General features: G+C 38.1%; 1 protein-coding gene across 1 annotated transcript in view; it reads left to right on the top strand.

Moving 5' to 3' along the window:
• nmnat2 (nicotinamide nucleotide adenylyltransferase 2) overlaps nt 1–20231 on the top strand; it is a 367363-nt gene that overhangs the window by 325373 nt on the left and 21759 nt on the right. Inside the window, exons 6-8 of the mRNA XM_028811343.2 lie at nt 1997–2077; nt 15865–15909; nt 16485–16561. Coding sequence (XP_028667176.1) covers nt 1997–2077; nt 15865–15909; nt 16485–16561 — 203 coding nt within the window. The remainder of the gene's footprint in view (nt 1–1996; nt 2078–15864; nt 15910–16484; nt 16562–20231) is intronic.

Below are 20231 nucleotides of genomic sequence, written 5' to 3'. Positions count from 1 at the left end.
GACAAAAAGAAACAACACAAAACAAACATTTCCACTAGTTCAATTAAACTTTTTAAAACACACATAACTTATGAATCCTGATCTTTCAATTCATCTGGTCAAGATAGATTAGTTCTGTAGCTGACTATTAAGTTTCTAGTGTTTACACTGTGGGTGGCACGGTGGTGCAGTGGTAGCGCTGCTGCCTCGCAGTTAGGAGCTCCGGGCGCTCCGGTTTCCTCCCACAGTCCAAAGACATGCAGGTTAGGTGGATTGGCGATTCTAAATTGGCCCTAGTGTGTGCTTGGTGTGTGGGTGTGTTTGTGTGTGTCCTGCAGTGGGTTGGCACCCTGTCCAGGATTGGTTCCTGCCTTGTGCCCTGTGTTGGCTGGGATTGGCTCCAGCAGACCCTCGTGACCCTGTGTTCGGATTCAGTGGGTTGGAAAATGGATGGATGGATGTTTACACTGTGGCATACATTTACTCACAGCTAGTCTACACTGGTTTACCCCCAAAAACCAGTTTGTTCTGTGTGTGAGTGTTTGTGTGTGAAATGCTGCTCTTAACCTTCCTACTGGATTTGGGAAGAGAAATTTATAATAGTATTCTTCATAAAGGTTATTACTATTCAGTTACAGTGACACCAATACTGTAATACTTTAACTGGCTTTAACCTAACTATGAGTTACAATTAATTGTTCTTGGAATCAAAATAGATGTACTTATGGTTTGGTATAGGCGATGCCTTGTAGCTTCTGGGTTGGCTTTATCCACACAACCTTGTATTTTTTTGTTGAGGAGCTCTTCTCCTTCTTTGTTTTATTGGCAACTTGTGGTTGTACACAGTACTGCAGTTTTCTATTCAAGGCTTTACGCTCAGTGTCCTCGTCTGCTAGCATAAAAGTTTACATCTGCCTGGCCATTGGGTATCAGTAAAGTCCCATCTTTAGGAAGACACTTGTTTGGCTTTTCCATTCAGTCCCTCTCTTGCTGCTGCAACTTTCTTTACTTTGGCAAGGTTTAGACTTGTCGCACCCTTATCTAAACCCAAAACAAACCAGTCTTCCACTCTTCCAGTCCAGCAGCAGGTTACTCTTTGGAGTGAAAGGGATCGCTCCAGCCTTTCCTTGGCATCAGGGTTCCTGCTATGGAGTAGCAGGTACAGCCAGGCTCAGAGTAGAGAGAGCATAGATCTGCTGTTTGCAATGTTGTTTAAAGGAATGAGTAGACGTTTTGCCATTTTTTTTGTCCATCAATGTTACCCGTCATTGAGTTATGGCTGTTTGTTCACTGATGAAGTATTTAGATGGTTCATCAGGAACACATCTCGCTGTCACTTTATCTGTGTTTGATTAGCCTTATCAGATAAGACCCAGAAACTGCATTCCTAAAGCATAGTGTATACTTGATGCACCTGCGCTGGGCATGAATGCTGCATGGCAGATTTGGAGATACACCTTCGCGTGCAGCTAGCATTTGTTCATCATGTAGGTCTCCCACTCACAAGAAAATTACACTGTGGTCAATAGGTCTAACACTAAACCTTCTGCTTTTCTTCCTCTTAAAGTAAGTAATAGCAGGTACAAATTTTCTTCCATCAGCACAGTCTCACATCCTGTGCTGTAAGACTGGTAGGTATGCAACATGGACCAAACACAGTCACTTACTGACTAAGAGACTATCAATGCAACGATTGAAAGGGCTGCAACAAGTATAAATGTGTTTTGATCGCTCACCATATGTGCTCTTTGTGGTATAGTCTGCACACAGGCTTCACACAGTAAGTATGAACCAGGCTTAAAAAGCCCAGTGGAGAGAAAGCTGACACTTGCTCTGAAATTAAGAATGTCTAGCAGCTACTTTTTAAGCAAAGTGTTGTGTGCCAAGCCATAGCAAAATTGGTAATGCCAGTCTGTCCAACACAATGGTATTGATTTGTTGCAATGAAGCTACAACTAGTACTTACTTGGAGATGACCTTATGTGTCTCACATACTATTCATGTTTGTTTTTTACAGTTAAACTACTGGGGAAAGTGGGTGAGAGTTTGGGAAAAATTTGCTGCGTCCGTCCCCACATCGAAAGATTCACCTTTGTAGGTGAGTAATGTTGGAAATCTTCTTCATCATTTTAAATTTGTATTAGTCTAATGTTTAAAAAGCATGCAGGCAAATCTTACCCTGGTAATTGAAGATTCTTATTAACAATGTCAGACAACTGTACAATTTTAAACACTCTCTACTCTTGTACCAGAAATAGCCAGTGAACTTTTGCAGTCTTGAGATTAAAATTCAGTTGTGGATAAAACAAAATATATCAAGTTGGGAGTATAAAAATGCATAACATTAACCAATGAAGCAAAAAAAAAGAAAGTTAATTCTGCACTGAAATTACAACAAAAGTACAATATTGTTTGACTCAACAGTAAAAATTTTAACTTATATTTTTTTTAGCATAGAACTAGCCTTCAGTGATTGCTTCCATATGTAGATGTGTGCTGATATGACACTGCTTTAAACTTCTCAACTTTACCATTTGCTTAAATAAATTAAGCAACTTATTACGTATTTAAAAATGATTTAGATTACATTTCCTGCATTTACAGCATGCTGATCTTATAGATGATAGCATTTTTTATTCATATGGGCTGATTTATGCACTGAGCTACTGTATAAACGTATATGCAGCTACAGCAAATGTAGTTAGAAGCAATCATGCTCATGCGCAGCCAGGGGCAAACCTTCTTCCTTCATCATGCATGCCCTTCAAATACCAACCTGAGAGGAATTGACACAACTCAAATAACAAAAAAGAAAAGATTTTTACAGTGCAATTTTATGCTTGTTTCTGTATCATGTTTTCTGTCATTTTCAGCTCACAACTGAAACTGAAAGTTACCATAGTGCCCACACATGATTTTTCTCTAAATCTGTACCAGACTGCTAACGTAAATTTAATCAGTTAGGCATATGTTTTGTATGGGCTTGTCTGGTTGGCATGAAATTGCCAGGGACAAGGGCACCAATAAGATGGTTAAGGTTTGGCAAAAGCCCCTCAAGTAACCTCCAGGAGATAGAGAGAGAGAGACAAACTGGCAGTAAGAAACATCACACAGTGTGGTTTATCAGTGTGGACACACAAGCAGTGACACAAATACATAAAACTTAGAGGGATGTGGCATTGGCAGAAGTATGTTATGTTTTTCTCAGGCTGAATGCAGGCAAGCAATCCTATATTTGCTAGGGATAGTTGAACCTTTGCTAAAAAAAAAAAAAAAAAAAAAAAAAGCAATGGGCATTGACCATTAACCGAGAATGCAGGAGCCATGTGAAAGTACATTGCTAAGACTCCCCAGACATTCCCTTCAGAGGTAACATGTCATTGTTTCTTTAAAGGAATCAGCAGCTTTAAGACTGCTTTGGAAACAAACAGTTTCTTTATGGGCAACTGTATGGGCAAGTGTGAAGGTACACGTGGATCTGCTAGTGGAGGTTCTGGTCTTCTGTCTGTGTAGCGATCTTAAAGCCACCTAAACACGAAATCTGTCTGAGTCTAAAGTTGGGAAGAGAGTTGGAGCAAAGGCAAAGACTCAGCTTGGGTGGTAGAGGCCATGTTCAAGAGGGGAAGAGAGAAAGAAAAGCAGGAGTTGATAACGGGAGTGCTTTGGTGGCAGAGCACTTTGAGGTAAACCAGTAGGAAAACTAACCCACCATTATTATTGTGGGTGTGGAGCAGTGCTTGAAGTGGGCCTATTCTGTCCTTATGAGCACAAGCACTTATTGAATTTGTACCAGCACTTTTCCCTAAAACCAACCCATATTTAAAAGAACAATCTAATTTCCCCAAACTTTTGCACTTCCAAGGAGATCAAAAACTCTATTTGAAATTATTTCAATAGTCATCAGCCGAAACAAACAAGAGTAGCACCAGTTCTTTTTCTAATACTTAAAACACTGGTATGGAAAATCACCAGTAGATGGTCGCCTCCCATTACAAAATACAAAATATCAGGCTTTCTGTTGTATTTGATATCTTTTTTATTTTTATATATTTTTCCCATTTCTTTTATTTATTGTCTTGTTGAATATTCATTATACTGTAACATACTCACAATGCATTTTAGAAAATTGCTTTAGTATGATAAAAGCAGGATGTGCTTTTTTCTGTTTAAATGATTATTGTTAAGCAACAGAGGAATAAATTCCTGCTGTGGGATGGTGCCCTGCCCGGGGTTTGTTTCCTGCCTTGAACCCTGTGTTGGCTGGAATTGGCTCCAGCAGACCCTCCCGTGACCCTGTAATTAGGATATAGCAGGTTGGATAACGGATGGATGAATAAATTCTTGCCACTTGTTTCACAGATCATTAGAAAAGATAAAATGATTTTTGTTGAGAAGTTATTGCTCTGAGTGATGACCTGAATGGCCATCTTGGGCTCATGGGTACCTTAATCCAGGAATCTGTGAGGTGGAGTGGATTCCACGGTTCTGGTATATGATTAAAATGGTCATGTGCAACAACCAATTTATCATTCAATGAAAGTAGTTAGCAAAAATTAAACCTTATGATCTTGTTAGTGTGAGACATTATCATAGCGTAGGTGTTAAAGCAGATAATAGTAAAAGATACTGAGTCAGAGACATGAGTAACAGGAAGAGGAATATGTGGCTGAAACTCAGGAAGTCAAGTGAAGAGAATGCAAAAGTACAGTTTCTAAGATGTTGACAACAAGAGCAATTGAGCTTTCAGAAACATCTGATCTGATTTCTCTTGAGTTTACATAAAGAACTACCAAGACACAAGTAGACATGGTGGTGAAACACTGGCATAGCAAAGGCAAAGGGAAAGAAAAAGATGTGGCAAAAGGTGAAGGCTTATGATGGAAAAAGAAAGCTGCAATGAAACAAAATGAGAAGCTAAAAAGGTGGTGTTAAAGGGGCAAAAGTCCAAGAGGCAGAGTTTTTAAGTGACATATAGAATGAAGAAGAAGAAGAAAAAAAAAGTAGGCCTAGAAATGGCAGGAAGTAATAAGGGTATTATAAATTGCTAAAAAATAGTAGAGTGAAAATGGTCATTGTCAGTAATAGGATCAAAACACTCCAAAGAAGTCAGGAAAAGAGGAAAGTGATTCAGATAATAATGCCAGTTATGAGAAGGTGAAATAACGTTCAAAAGGAGCTTATGAAAGTAATGAAGAAAACCAAAAGAGGTGAAATTGCAGGTCCAACTGATAGTTGACTAATAGAAGGGGTGAATATTGCTACCGTTGCTCTTTATAGATAAGGAGGCAACATCAGTGGTCAGAAGGTATAATAGCTCTATAATGCTATCATGAAGGTCATGCATCATCTACAGTATCTCACCAAAGTGAGTACACCCCTCACATTTTTGTAAATATTTGATTATATCTTTTCATGGGACAACACTTAAGATATGACACTTCGATACAATGTAAAGTAGTCAGTGTACAGCTTGTATAACAGTGTAAATTTGCTGTCCCCTCAAAATAACTCAACACACAGCCATTAATGTCTAAACCACTGGCAACAAAAGTGAGTACACCCCTAAGTGAAAATGTGTAAAATTGTGCCCAAAATGTCAATATTTTGTGTGGCCATCATTATTTTCCAGCACTGCCTTAACTCTCTTGGGCATGGAGTTCACTAGAGCTTCACAGTTTGCCACTGGAATCCTCTTACACTCCTCTAACATCCACCAGCTCCTACATCACGGAGCTGGTGAATGTTAGAGACCTTGCGCTCCTCCACCTTCTATTTGAGGATGTCCCACAGATGCCAAATAGGGTTTAGATCTCGAGACGTGCTTGCCAAGTCCAGCACCTTTACCCTCATTTTCTTTAGCAAGGCAGTGGTCGTCTTGGAGGTGTGTTTGGGGTTGTTATCATGTTGGAAGACTGCCCTGCGGCCCAGTTTCCAAAGGGAGGGAATCATGCTCTGCTTCAGTATGTCACAATACATGTTGGCATTCATGGTTCCATCAATGAACTTTAGCTCGCCAGTGCACTCATGCAGCCCCAAACCATTACACTCCCACCACCATGTTTGACTGTAGGCAAGACACACTTGTCTTTGTACTCCTCACCTGGTTGCCACCACACACGCTTGACACCATTTGAACCAAAAAAGTTTATCTTGGTCTCATCAGACCACAGGACATGGTTCCAGTAATCCATGTCCTTAGTCTGCATGACTTCAGCAAACTGCTTGTGGGTTTTCTTGTGCATCATCTTTAGAAGAGGCTTCCTTCTGGGACGACAGCCATGCAGACCAATTTGATGCAGTGTGCGGCGTATGGTCTGAGCACTGACAGGCTGACCCCCCCACCCCTTCAACCTCTGCAGCAATGCTTGCAGCATTCATACATCTATTTTCAAAAGACAACCACTGGATATGACGCTGACCACATGCACTCAACTTCTTTGGTCGACCATGGCGAGTCCTGTTCTGAGTGGAACCTGTCCTGTTAAACCGCTGTATGGTCTTGGCCACCATGCTGCAGCTCAGTTTCAGGGTGTTGCCAATCTTCTTATAGCCTCGGCCATCTTTATGTAGAGCAACAATTCTTTTTATCAGATCCTCAGAGAGTTCTTTGCCATGAGGTGCCATGTTGAACTTCCAGTGGCCAGTATGAGAGAGTGTGAGAGCGATAACACCAAATTTAACACACCTGCTCCCCGTTTACACTTGAGACCTTGTAACGAGTCACATGACACCGGGGAAGGAAAATGGCTAATTGGGCACAATTTGGACATTTTTCACATAGGGGTGTACTCACTTTTGTTGCCAGCGGTTTAGACATTAATAGCTGTGTGTTGAGTTATTTTGAGGGGATAGCAAATTTACACTGTTATACAAGCTGTGCACGGACTATCTTCATGTTGTCCCATGAAAAGATATAATAAAATATTTACAAAACTGTGAGGGGTGTACTCACTTTTGTGAGATACTGTATGATCTTTTCAGAGTCAGTTGTCAATTTATCATCTGTTGTTTGAGATTTTGCATGCTGATGATCATGTACTGGTAGGAGAAAAGACAATACAGAAATGAAATACTGGAATGGAAGACCTGAACGTGAATGCCTGAAAGCCAAAGTGACAATTCAAGGTAAAATGAGAGAAGGCAGTAGAGAAGTGACACAAGTACGGCTGTGACACAGTATGAAGACTGCTGAAAGTACGTTTCAAAAAGGTATAGTCCAGTGACTGTGCCCTGCAAGCGGTGATCTCAACGTTTTTCATGTCATTTTAAGTGTGTGAGAGGGTTGATGGATGCTAATGCAGTAATAGTTACTTTCAGTTGTTTTGAAGAAAATATGGAGATTTTGTTATTTTGATGACTTCTTCATTGTGGATAGAGGAGCAGATGTGGTGATAGAAGGAGTTTAAGATGAGCAAGGGAGAAATACCTTGAAATGTATCCCATTCTGACCTTTAATTGTGACTTTCTGCTATTGAAAAGTAAAAATTAAGTACGGCATTATCCAGCATGGCAGAACATGAAGAACAGTTTGAAACAACATAGGCGAGAATGTTAGATGGATATGCACAATTTCCCAGTACAGAGTTGAGAGAATAAAGTAATACAAAGTGTGTATGTTCTGTCATGAAGAGAAACAAGCTGAGAAACAGTAGTAGGAGTGAAAATGATTGAAAATGCCGACAAGAATAAATATTGAACCCAAAAGGGTTCGGCAGTAGGATGACGTAGGTAAACCTATGTATAGATATTGTGGCAGTTGTTTTTAACCGACAAGTTTTGCCAGATGGACAGTATATTGTCCTTGACCATTCTCCGTGGCAGGTCTAATTTTTTCTGTCATGTCAGAGGCTATTTACTCATTTTTACCTAATTTGTATCCAAAACACACTTATGGCTTTAAGATCAAACCCAACCGTTGTCCTGTTTACTCCATTTAGCTGTGGGTGATGTCTCTGAGGTTGTCTCATAGGAAATTGCCTGCAAGTGTAACTTCAAATAGAAATTCTGGCCTAATGACTAACCTGCACTATGAAGCAACACAAATCTGGACTAACAGAGCTGTTTTCTGTAATTCTGACGTGAGCATGAATATAATCTATTTGAGGACGGACATAATTTGCCAGTAATAAGTAGCAACTGATTCTGAAATTTACTGAAATAGACTCTGACCCTTATTATCAGCAAGAGTGTTTCCCATCAATGATTTGTGCAATTCTTCTTTGTTTTGTACTATAATTTTATTTTGTTGGTACCCTTTTATGCTAATGTCTACCATTTTCAATCACAAATTAACTGATTTCTACTCCAGTGAAAGTCAAATCAGACTGCTTAAAATAAGACAATTGATTTACAATGATATTTCAAGTGAAAAGCTCAAACTGGTATACAGTAAATCATTCCTTATTTTATATAGAGCCTTTTACACTGAATGACACTTTTGGTAACAATTTTTTAATCAATTTATTCAGGGTCACTTTCCAGATATTTAGTATCTGGACCATACTACTCATATGTCCCTTAGGAAGGCATACTAGTAAATTCTATACAGTGATTCATTGCAAGTTCTGTTCTCCAAAAATCCATCCAAGGTCACAAAAGATTCAAAATCCTTCAAATAAGTCAAATAGATACTAAATCAACATCCAAAATGATAATAAAAGAGCAATCAATCTATAGCTTTAATCTGTCAAAGTGTTATATCACCCAATGCTTGACATATTGAAGTCAGAAGATCAGAAAACTAAACAGGTGAAAAAGGACTGTATAACCTTTTTCCATTTCCAGACAAATTTTGATTTACAGTAGCTGCTGCAAATGATCGCTGGTTCTTTTCTCCCTACTCTACGTTGCTTTTTGTTGATATATTAGATTCCTCAGCCTATTTGTTAGGGAGCACTCAGATGAGTGATTGTGTAATCATTCAATAAATCAATAGTAGGGTTTTGTTTCATATTACAAATGCAATGAAATGTTCTTTACAATTAATTAATGTGCATTCACTAACAAAATGCTTCGTGTATATTTATTGTGTCTGCTTTTAAAAAAAATTTTGTAGTTTTTAATTTATATGTAATGGGGTTTAGCCTACATATAGTGTATTTAAGTTAACTGTGAATATCCCATAAAGAATTATAGAGCACCAATGCCTGTGTCTCCTTAATTTATTGAAGCATAGCTCTGTGTAAGTACATGTAAGATGAACAACACAATTTAGTTTTCATAGCAGTGATCGAATCAGAGGATAGAGAGGCATCCTATTTTTAGCCATATTTTAATCATGAGTTCATGAATACTCTCTGCAGATGCCTTATTACTCCCTACAGTTCATTCTGAAGGCTTTCTCTTTATAGCACATTTTAATAGCCCTGGATTATGTACAGCTTCTTACTTTCTGTCCTGTTTTCCTTGTGAAGGTCATGGTGCTTAATAGTGAAGCCTGACAGACCAGGCTATTCTATGCCCAGAAGCAACTTCTAGGTGATGTCAATCCTGCTAAGGGAAAAAAGGTTCTGTCTTAGTAGGTCATGCTGGGTACACCTCCAATGAAAGGTAATTCCTAAATATGTGCACAAAACCCTTAAGAAGATTTCTCTCATCCTGGAGAATAAGGGTTTTATCTCTAATATCCTGCTATATCACTAAATTTCTCATCGTGCCACAGTGTGTGAGCTCCACAAAATGATGCAGAACCTCATCTCGACTGTAAAAGGGTTCACGAAAGGTATTTTAACCTCTTTTTACATTGGTGGACATGTTAAAACTGGAAACACCTGAATTATTAGCCTTAATTTACTGAATACCTCACAGTACTTACCTATTTGGTAGTCACTCATCCCTCATTCTCATCACAAGCAGCAATGGCCAAGGCTGGCTACCTCATCTTCAATACCTTTTCAAGGGCCAGAAGTTGCTCTGCTCACAAGCCAAACTCCCATTGGGATACCCAAATTGCTGTCCCTTTTAAACTAGCTCAGGAAAGGAGAAGAGATGATTCAAGAGCAAGAGCTGTGCTCTTGATGGGACTTCACAGATAGCTACCTTTTAAAAGGGTTACACAAATCAAACAGAATGAGCACAGCTTGCACCTGAACAAATACACAAGGTATACTCCAACAAAGCCAGGAGAACCTCTGGCCAGTTTTACTAAACCCTTCGGTTTCCTGATCACTACCTTTGAAAGAGCTAAACAAATAAGGAATCACATTCGTTATTCTGGGAAGTTGATATCAACAAACAAGGTAAGTTTCAGTAAGATATTATTTAAACTTTAATTTAATTGTGACTTATGTTTATTTGCAGAGAAATCAGGTATTAAATACCAGGTGTCAAAAACAGAAGAAAACATTCAACCTGAATGATTCAAATCAATGTCTCTCTCTATAACTGAGAGAGAGATGCCCATATAATACAAACTTAGGTGTTCTTTATATGTATACGGTGCCTTTGTGGCACTAACTTTGTCTTTGAGGCACATTTTCGGTGAGACTGTACTTTTGTTCTCAGACAGCATGATATTTCGGCATCTCTCATATTAAAAACTGTGTGTCATCTCTCTGCTTTAAAAGCCATTTTTCTTTGACCTCTCTCGAAAGCTGTGTATCGTCTGCCTGTTTTAAAAGCTGTATATCATCTGCATCACACCAATAGATATGTTTTCTTTTATACTGTGGCTTGATAGCTGTTTTTAGTAAGTGATATCAGTCAAAAAATTGGACAACTAAGAATTTCCTTTGGTGTTGCTGTCCTGTTAACCTGAAGTTATTAGTTTTTAACATTTGCTTTATATTGGCTTATTTTCACAGAGTTCTTATCTTATATGCAACTCAGAATTCAACACACCATTCAAACACATTATTATTCTTGTCAGTTTGTTTAACTGATGGTTCAGAAGAAACAGATCTAATGAACCCTTTTTTTAAGTTGTCTCAAACTTGGCCCGCAATGTTTTCTAAAACATTTACTTCTATCGCCTTCCCTTCAAATACTTGACTTCAGTCACTGTTCCACCTCTGCAGATCTTTCACCTCATCCCTTAGCTGTCCCAGACAGTATGATGTCATTGAGCTAATTGTTTGTTTGTCTAGACTTCCTGTCATATGCCTTTATTTTGCTTCTCCCAACCTTTCGGCTAAACTCCTGTTTAAATACACACAATTAAAAGTAAAGCTAGTTTTCCTTTATGAGCTTTGCAATATAGACAGTCTTTGTCACAAGTGTTTAATCACTTAAAAGCTACATCTTATCTAAATAAAGTTAAATATTCTTAAAAAAAACACAATTTTTATATCTGATTTCGTCGACTTCTTTCACTCAGTCTAATTTTTTCAGTTACTTGAAAAAGCTCATTGGGTTATAGATTGGCCTGTAAGTTGAAAATTCTTCCTAGATCCTGCTGTACGTTTCCCACCATAGTGCATTATAACATTAGTCAATGTAACAATCACATCTACCCATGCTCATGAATATGATAATTCATGAGCGTGCTACGTTTGGGGCAGCTGTCGGTTCTTTCCTGTTTACTGGGAAAGCACCATTGCTTCAGATTTAGACATTATAATTTACATTGTAAGCAATTCACAGCAACCTGTAAGCCATTCCAGTGTGGAACATTGATTACAATCTATTAAAGAAAGGAGGACAACGTTATCTGTAAGCAATATATATGTAAACTTCTGGCCTCCAAACTCTTGGTTTACAAACACATTTAGAGGCCCAATGTAGCACAGAGTGGTGTATTTAACTACACAAAATGGTGAAAAGGAGTGAATATGCTTTAAAATAAATCAAAACCTGTCCAGAATGTTACTGGTCCACCTCAGAAACAGGCCTCCTCCTAGACATTCAGACTCCAAATTGAAGAGGAAGCCTGCATAGGCCCAAATGGGACACTGGCTTTAAAAGATCAAAATTTATTTTTAAATGTCCCAGATATACAAAAATGCCCATCAAGGCAGAGAAATTTTGAAAAATCTCTGGCTTAAAGGACAAGGGTAAAGAAGAATCACAAAAAGCATGTGTCTGAAAAAGCAAAACAATTCAAGTCATGTACCTCATGGCAATTAAAAGACCATAAAACAAATGAGAGGTCAAAATAACAAAGCTGAGAAAGTGACCCCTGGGATTGAATCCGAAATTGTCACTGTGGTAAAGACGTCTGACATTGCCTATACTGACAGCAACCTTAAAAAAAACTACTCTTAATATATTTAAACAACTTAAATACACAATACATAAGCACTATATAATAAATAAGCATAATAATATTAACAAAATTACACAAAAATAACAAATTCAGATGTGAACGTCAGTAGGCTTTACGCCCTAGGAACCAAGTTATCCGAACTATTCTATAACATTTCAGTAATTATTTAATACTCTAATGTTTATCTCTCTAATTATAAATTAGATCATTACGATAGCAATTGACAAGATGAATTCATAGTTAATTGCAGAATTATGAACGATTTGGCTCAAAACGTAATCGGCATATCGTCATCTCATAACAGGCTTAAGTTTCGAGTTTCATATTTTTCCATCCAACCTTTTTAATTCTAGACCGTCCTCAAGAAACTGTGACACAGACATTCAACCATCATCAAAATATCGATGTTTTTTGTATCAAGGGACCCTAAAATGTCGAGATTCATCGAAAACCGGAGACTGAAATTTTTGATGAATCTAAAGCTTTTGCTCCTCCCCCATAGCTGATAGGTTATGGTGGAGGAGGGGGGAAGTCAAAAACATAAGAAATAATTCAAAAACTAAATTCCACAAATGCACATCATTCTGTTCATTTTCCTCACTGAGTAGTTTACTTTTACAACAGCAGTTTAGAACAACAAAACAAATAAAATCCATCCATCCATCCATTTTCCAACCCGCTGAATCCGAACACAGGGTCACGGGGGTCTGCTGGAGCCAATCCCAGCCAACACAGGGCACAAGGCAGGAACCAATCCTGGGCAGGGTGCCAACCCACCGCAGCAAATAAAATCTGTTAAAAAAATATATTAAGCATGCACTTAAATCGAATTTTGGCTTCTTGTATCTTCAAGCCACAACCAAAAAAGTTTGTGACAGTAGCTGGCAATTGAGAAATATATTAAACATATTCAACAATAAATCAATAGCTTTACCCAAAGGTCTGTCTTAAATTTCATCACTGCTGTTTTTGGTACAATGTAATCCAGTATGTATCCTGCAAAGTTAAACCTGATGGAGATGTCCATGTGTTCATCACTTAGACAAATCTGAAATGTCAGCACAATTAACATCATGTTAGAAAAGTCAGAGTCACAGAGATTTATTGAGCCAACTAGAGCAGTAAACTTTATAGGTGATGTGCTAATGTTGAGATATTTCTCTGTATCAACAAGGCTCCAGAAGTCAGCAGCAGACTGGTATAATTTTGCTGGCTGATAATTTCTATCTCCAATGCAACAGCACTGAGATTAAACACCTCACTCGTCTGCTCAGAAATGCAAGAAATGTCCACCTCAATAAAGGGGTTTGAAAAAAAGTTTGCCCAGGGCTCTAGTCTGCAAATCCCTGCGCAATCTCCTGACCAAGGCCAGTTAGGAGTTTACTACAGTTATGAACAGATGCAGCTTCATTTTATTCAAATACTAGGGGGCTCCGCCCCCTGGTTGCTTCGCTCGCCCACCCCAGTGTTTGGTTTACCAGATATACAATACAATTTATTTTTTGTATAGCCCAAAACCACACAAGAAGTGCCGCAATGGGCTTTAACAGGCCCTGCCTCTTGACAGCCCCCCAGCCTTGACCCTCTAAGAAGACCAGAAAAAACTCCCCAAAAAAAACACTTGTAGGGAAAAAATGGAAGAAACCTAAGGAAAGGCAGTTCAAAGAGAGACCCCTTTCCAGGTAGGTTGGGCATGCAGTGGGTGTCAAAAAGAAGGGAGTCAATACAGTACAATACATAGAACAGAATAAATCCTCAATACAGTATAAAAATAAAAATTCTAGAAGTACGGAGTAGAATTTCACATTACATGACATCACATAATATGATTTGGATTTGTTTTAAGTCCTGGAGACCTCATTCATCAAGCTGCCTCCCCCATTTTGCCATTCCACATCTGAAATAGCGCTAATCCGATGAAAGGATCCCACATTCTCATTCATCAGGGATGACTTTACCTTAGGCAGGCAATCTACACTTTAAAGAGATTATTTTCTTGTGAATTGTTACATATGCATTATTTTCACTTTTACTTTTAAAAACTTTTGTAAAAACAATACTTGTTTCTTTATTTCCTGCCCCGCGTGAGGTTACATCTCTTTCTTCCCAGACGTATTATGCTGCTAGTGTTGTGAAGGGTGTCGCAGCTGAACGTACGCTAAGGATATGCCTTTGGATCATTTGCTGTCTTTTTGCTGCTTGCTAGCTGCCTCTTCTGCCTGTCGCATGTTGTTGTTTTAAGAGCTCGGAGCACATGATGCTTGCCTGCCAAAAGCAATCCAGCAACTGCTAGCTTAGAGGTCTGTTGACTTGTTTTAAATGATGGCTCACTGCCTCGTCTTGCGTGACGTTGTAAAAGCAATACCTGTCTTTTATTTCTGGCCCCGGGCGTGGTTGAATTCTTTCTTGCAGGATGTATAATGCTGCTCGCATTCGGTTGGGGTAGTTGCTGTCGCGCTGCCCTTCGATCTTTTTAAAGCCTGTACAGCCGCTGTCCTTTTTGCTACGGCCCTGGGACAATCTCTTGGCACCAAGTCTCATGTTTATGGTCCCCGCGAGATGCACCGTGGCAAGTCTCCTTGGTCTCGCGGGTCTTTAAAATGTCTTTCGAGATTATCATGTATCATAGTCTTGCATCTGCTTTCCATTCCAGGATTTTCTTTTATATATAGAGAGATACTTTGCACAGAGGAAAAGTGTAGCATTTCCCTTTCTGTGCCTATAGGAGAAAAAAAGCACAGGTTTGCCTTGATAACTTTCATGGCACAGTGATTGTTTTTCTCTTGCCTTGAAAATTGCAGCTCTGGCTGCTTAGCTTCTCTGTCATATCTGTTAGAAAGGCAAAATCCAGTAAGCTTTCAATGTCAGACAGCATTGTGCTCTCATCAGGTCTTGTTTCCAAAAAATCCTTGATATCAGACAAAAGTACTAACAAATGATGTAGGATGTCTTCCTCTGCTAAGTCACTGAATTTATGTGTGCAGTCGAAAGTCAATATATTCTGATGACGGTTCTTCCAAAAACACCTTGAACACTCTCTGCAGTTTATAAAATTTAGGAGGGCACTGCTATATACTCCCCATCTTCTGTCATTCTGATTATGGTGCACACCCAGTGAAACTATATAATTATAAAACTCCTTACCTACACCAATATATTTCATTTTCTGTTAAAAACCTACAACCATGCTAAATGTGCATGTAAAATTTACAGACACCATATATTGGGGACTGATGTAGAGTTTTTTGCTTGTGAACCAGGAATCACGCCTTTCTTGTGGAAGGGAGAGGGGCGCATTTCTGATTTCTATGTAGTGTTTGAGCAGTGGTGCAAGTAGTTTTCCAATGGATCATTCATAAAACTTCAATGTGATGCTTGTAATTTCTAATTTACAGGTCATAGCATAGACTGATTCTTATAATACCTTTTCCACACATATAAAAGTGTATGTTTATGAAATAAAAAAATATTTATATTTTGTGATAGCTTTTGGAAATACTAAGCATAAAAATCTTTTCTTTAAATCATTGTGACCTTACTACTAGTTTATTTTTTTTCCTTTATCATAAACAACTGATGGAGAATTATGTTTAATTTATAGATATACCACCTACAGTGCAGCAACTTGGAAAGAAAGAATATCTTGCATGTGCTAATGATGAAATTTTGTTTTTTTTCTGCAGATGAAAATGCAAATTTGGGCACTGCTATGAGATATGAAGAGATTGGTAAGCTTGTTAATAGTTGTAATCTTTGAATTCAGCTTGGTTTATTCTGAGTATACTCCTTTCCATTTATAAGTATACTGTACATATTTACAAATATATCAGCAGCAGTTGCAGTATTAATATTGTCACCTATATTGAGACCAGTGAAAGTCTTACATACATGTCTGTCCAACATGAAACAAATCGCCACTCTCTGGAGCCAAGATAAATAACAATGTATTAAAATATAGAACTTAATTTTAATTAAAAGATCACACAAATCATCTTACCTGGTGTACTTCTGTTTCTATGCTTCCATTACCTGAAACTTTATTACCACATAATATGAAAGCCCTTCAATCACTGGTTAAGACTTCATGAAAGAGAATTACAGAGCCAAAGGTAGGAGGCAAAAATTTTGAATTTAATAAACAAGTGTAAATTCTAAATGTTGGGTAAACAATTCTTTTAAAAGAAAAGTGAAGAAAGTCAGACTAACCCCTTACTTGTTCAAAGCAGAGAAGTATTAATATTCTTATCACAGGGAATATGAATTAACTGTGTAAAAAGTTTTAAACCTCATTTTTATTCACTAGAGTTACGCATCCTCCTACTGTGTGGAAGTGACCTTCTTGAGTCTTTCTGCATTCCTGGGCTGTGGAATGAAAGTGACGTGAGTATTTTCACTCTCCGTGTTTTTTTAACATTTTATAACAAGCACTTAACTTGTTTTCAGTCAGTAAATAGGAGATATCTGTATAGTATGAGTAATACGAGATTTAAGTTAACTTTAAAATCATGTTTGTGGAAGCTGTGTTAATACTAAACAAGAACCTGAGGTTTAAATCATCATGTCATTTGTTTCATTACCTGTAGCCTCTTCAGCTCTACAGAACTTAAGTCTTGGAACCTAAACCCGAGACAAATATCGTTCTGTTATTTCTGTAGCTTTTAGTCTTAGAGGTTATCCGCCACAGTCCATTACACCAGGTACCAGCTCATTAGGTGTATGTGTCTGTGTAATTCAGACAAAGAATGGTCAAGAATAAAAGTCTGTGAACCTTTGAGGCACAGCAGCTCTGTCAAATGCTCTGTTAAGAGTACGTGTGGAACATCAGGCAACTCTTCTGGGTTTTTTAGGCATGACGCTGTTAGATGTATATTGTGAATGGGCAGCCATCAAAAACAAAAACAAAAAAAAATAATCCGGTAGTGTGCCGTGAGAAGCACACTATTAATAAAAGGGACCAACAAATGATGATACACATAATGGGTTTGAGATGAGCTCATCTTAGTCAGCTAACAGTGGGCTTCACAAGAAGCATATCAGACTGCACAACTTGTACCTTGTTGTACCTTATTATGGATTGGGTATGGCCACATATGACTTCACAGACTTTCACTTCTGTGAGTAAAATTCAAGGAAGTGAGGTTACAGATATGCTCGTCACTTGAGAACTGAAAACACATTATCTTTCTAATGAATCCTCATTCCTACTGAGGGTCAGGAAATGGGAAAACCCAACAGTTCACTCTGATGTTGACAGAATAATGATGTGGTGTGGTCTTTAGGCCACGCGTTGAATGAGTTTTACAAGAAAAGCAACATTTGAATGGATAATTGAATGTCAATACTGATATATACAGCAGGGTACCCATTCATGGATAGGCAAGATGTCACACTTGTGTAAGCAATATCACAGTAAAGTCATCTTAATACAATGGTCTTTCATATCCACCAATCACAAAAAAGCAACATATGTGGGATTATGCAGAATGTACACTAAACCAAACACAATTCACACTAGACCAAATACTCAATGAAAATGTAATTTATGAAACATAAATACGTCACAATAACATGCTTCTTTATAATACCTTCTTTTTCATCTGCTGCTCACACCAGGGAGGTCATTAAAACTCCTGAACTAGCTGGACACAGAAGCCTCATTTTAAAAGCCCTCTAAGGAGCATCATGACACCACTTGAAAGCACTTCTAGGTCAGCTGAAACGTCTGGGGAATGAGGCTGCCTCAGTGGAGTTTCTTCTTGCTGCCTAGGAGGTCCCCAAAAGGACAGCCCACTCCAACTACACTTGCCAAGATTCAAACCAGGGTAGCCAGAGAAGGGTGTTGCCACCCTGCTTCGCAGTGTATCACATTGTCAATGATAGTGTTCCTCTCTTGTTTTTCCTTTATTTTGACATCCTGTTCATCAAGTCTGCCACCAACCAACCCAGACTGGACGCCACTCATCCTATGATCCTAATTACAATGCTAGAGTCAGCATAGGGTAGGATTGTGTGCTTCTTTTTGACACCTTATTATGTCCATGTCCTGATGAAGTCAGGCAGTTCTAAAGACAAATGAAGGATCAGCTTACTATTAGATAGTGTAAAGAAACAAAACCACAAGATGAAGGGTCTGGGGCACCCGAAGGTAAACCCTGTCTATTGAAAGTACGCAAAAGTTGTTAAATAAAATGCATGGTACAGTGTTAAGTTGAGATATCATGCAAATTAATTAATTAATCTGCCTAAGATGGTATTCTTTCCTCTGAAGTTGGATTCTGAGAGGAAAAGGAGTGGTCTGACCCCAGAAGTGACATCCCAGAAGAGTCAATCTTACTTTCTGCAGAAAGGGAATGATGGGAGAGAACATTATTACACAGTGCCCCCTCATGTCTCAATCACACAAGCCTTTAGGTTGTTCCCCAGGTGCACACGTGTGATAATAGTCAATAACCAAGTGGACACTCACCTCCTGTTTTCTTGCTGTTAATCTTCATAGTAGGCATTGACCAAAATTACTTGTCATACTGAAAAACACAGATTAACGTGAAATCCAAACCAAAATTGAAAAAGAAAAGTGGAGACACATTATTTTAGCTGTTTTACCTTCATCTGCTGTGTTACAAGTGCATTAAATTTTTAATGTGAAAATGCCACTATTTCATAGTTGTATGTATGGCTTCTTGCAATGAAATACCCAGCACACAATGAATCTATTAGTGTAGTTTAATAAGAATGCCGCTAGTAAGAACATAAGAAATGTTTTAATGAGAACATGCAATTTCAGCACAAAATAGCTTGTCAATTTCTCTTCAACAAACGTTTGATGAATAACATTAAACTGACATTTGAAGGTCCCCAAAGTACTAATGCTCTACTTGGTTAGTTATTTCATGTTTCTGTGGTTCTCTGTGTGAAGGAATACTTGCTGATGTTAGTGTAAAATTTATTTTTAGACAGCTTTTATCTCTGTCCTCATCTATATGTTGAAGAACAAATTTTAAATTATCACCTGGTATTATTTTACACAATTCTGCCTTGTCATCATTTGTTTAAATTGTTACATTTTTACTTCTTCAATGTTTTATCTTTTATTATCTCTTTCTTCATATCTTTTTCATATTACTGAGACCAAAACTGCACAAAACATTTCAGATGAGGCACCTCAAGTGCATCGTACAGTTTAAGAATGAACTTCCTTGTACTCAGCACTGCATACTATAAATCCCAACGTTCGTAATTGTTTCTGTATACAGTCTTGATATGGACTGCCAAGTAATTATTATAAAGTGAATCATAAAATTGTGTGAAAGTTTACATTTAGTTACATCAAACTTCATTTGTTACATGTCTAACCATGTCTGAATTCTGTCCAGGACCACCTGTAATGATTTTGCTGAATGTAGGATATCTGCTGTTTCACCTAGTTTAATGTCATCTCCGACCTTACCCTGCTCCTCTGTTATATTTTTTATCTAAATCATTTAGTGTATATTAGAAGGAGCAGCAGCCCCACCACTGATCCTTTGGGATGCCACTTTTAACATCACCTACATCAAAAAAAGTTCAGTTTGCCTTTACCGTTTCTTTTTTGTGTTTAAGCCCATTTTGTATTCTTCACAATAAAATCCCACTCCTTATATTTTAACCAATAGCCTCTTATGAGCTATCTTCTTTAAATGCTTCTTGAGATTTAAGATAAAAAATTATGTATGCTCCTCACTGATCAATAGCTTTTTGTTTTCTGCTGATTTCTGCTTATTAGTTTAACATATTCTCCTCATCTAAACTCGTGTTGATGGTTTAGTACACACATATTTCTTATGTTTGGCTCAACCTTGTTTTAAAGAATAATTTTGTTTAGTTTTCCTACAATCTATATATGTAATTCACTAAGTCCATGGCAAGCAAGACTCACGTAAGAGAGCCCCGCCCACCAACAATTGACTAAACAGCCGACCATGGCGCGAGAGCGAAAGCATTTGCCAAGAATGTGTTAATTAATCAAGAACGAAAGTCGGAAGTTCGAAGAAGATCACATACCGTCGTAGTT

The sequence above is a fragment of the Erpetoichthys calabaricus genome, chromosome 10, assembly GCF_900747795.2.
Source record: "Erpetoichthys calabaricus chromosome 10, fErpCal1.3, whole genome shotgun sequence".
NCBI classification, from domain to species: Eukaryota; Metazoa; Chordata; class Cladistia; order Polypteriformes; family Polypteridae; genus Erpetoichthys; species Erpetoichthys calabaricus.
Note: the sequence above shows the minus strand (reverse complement) of the source record. Positions and strands in the feature narration are given on the sequence as shown.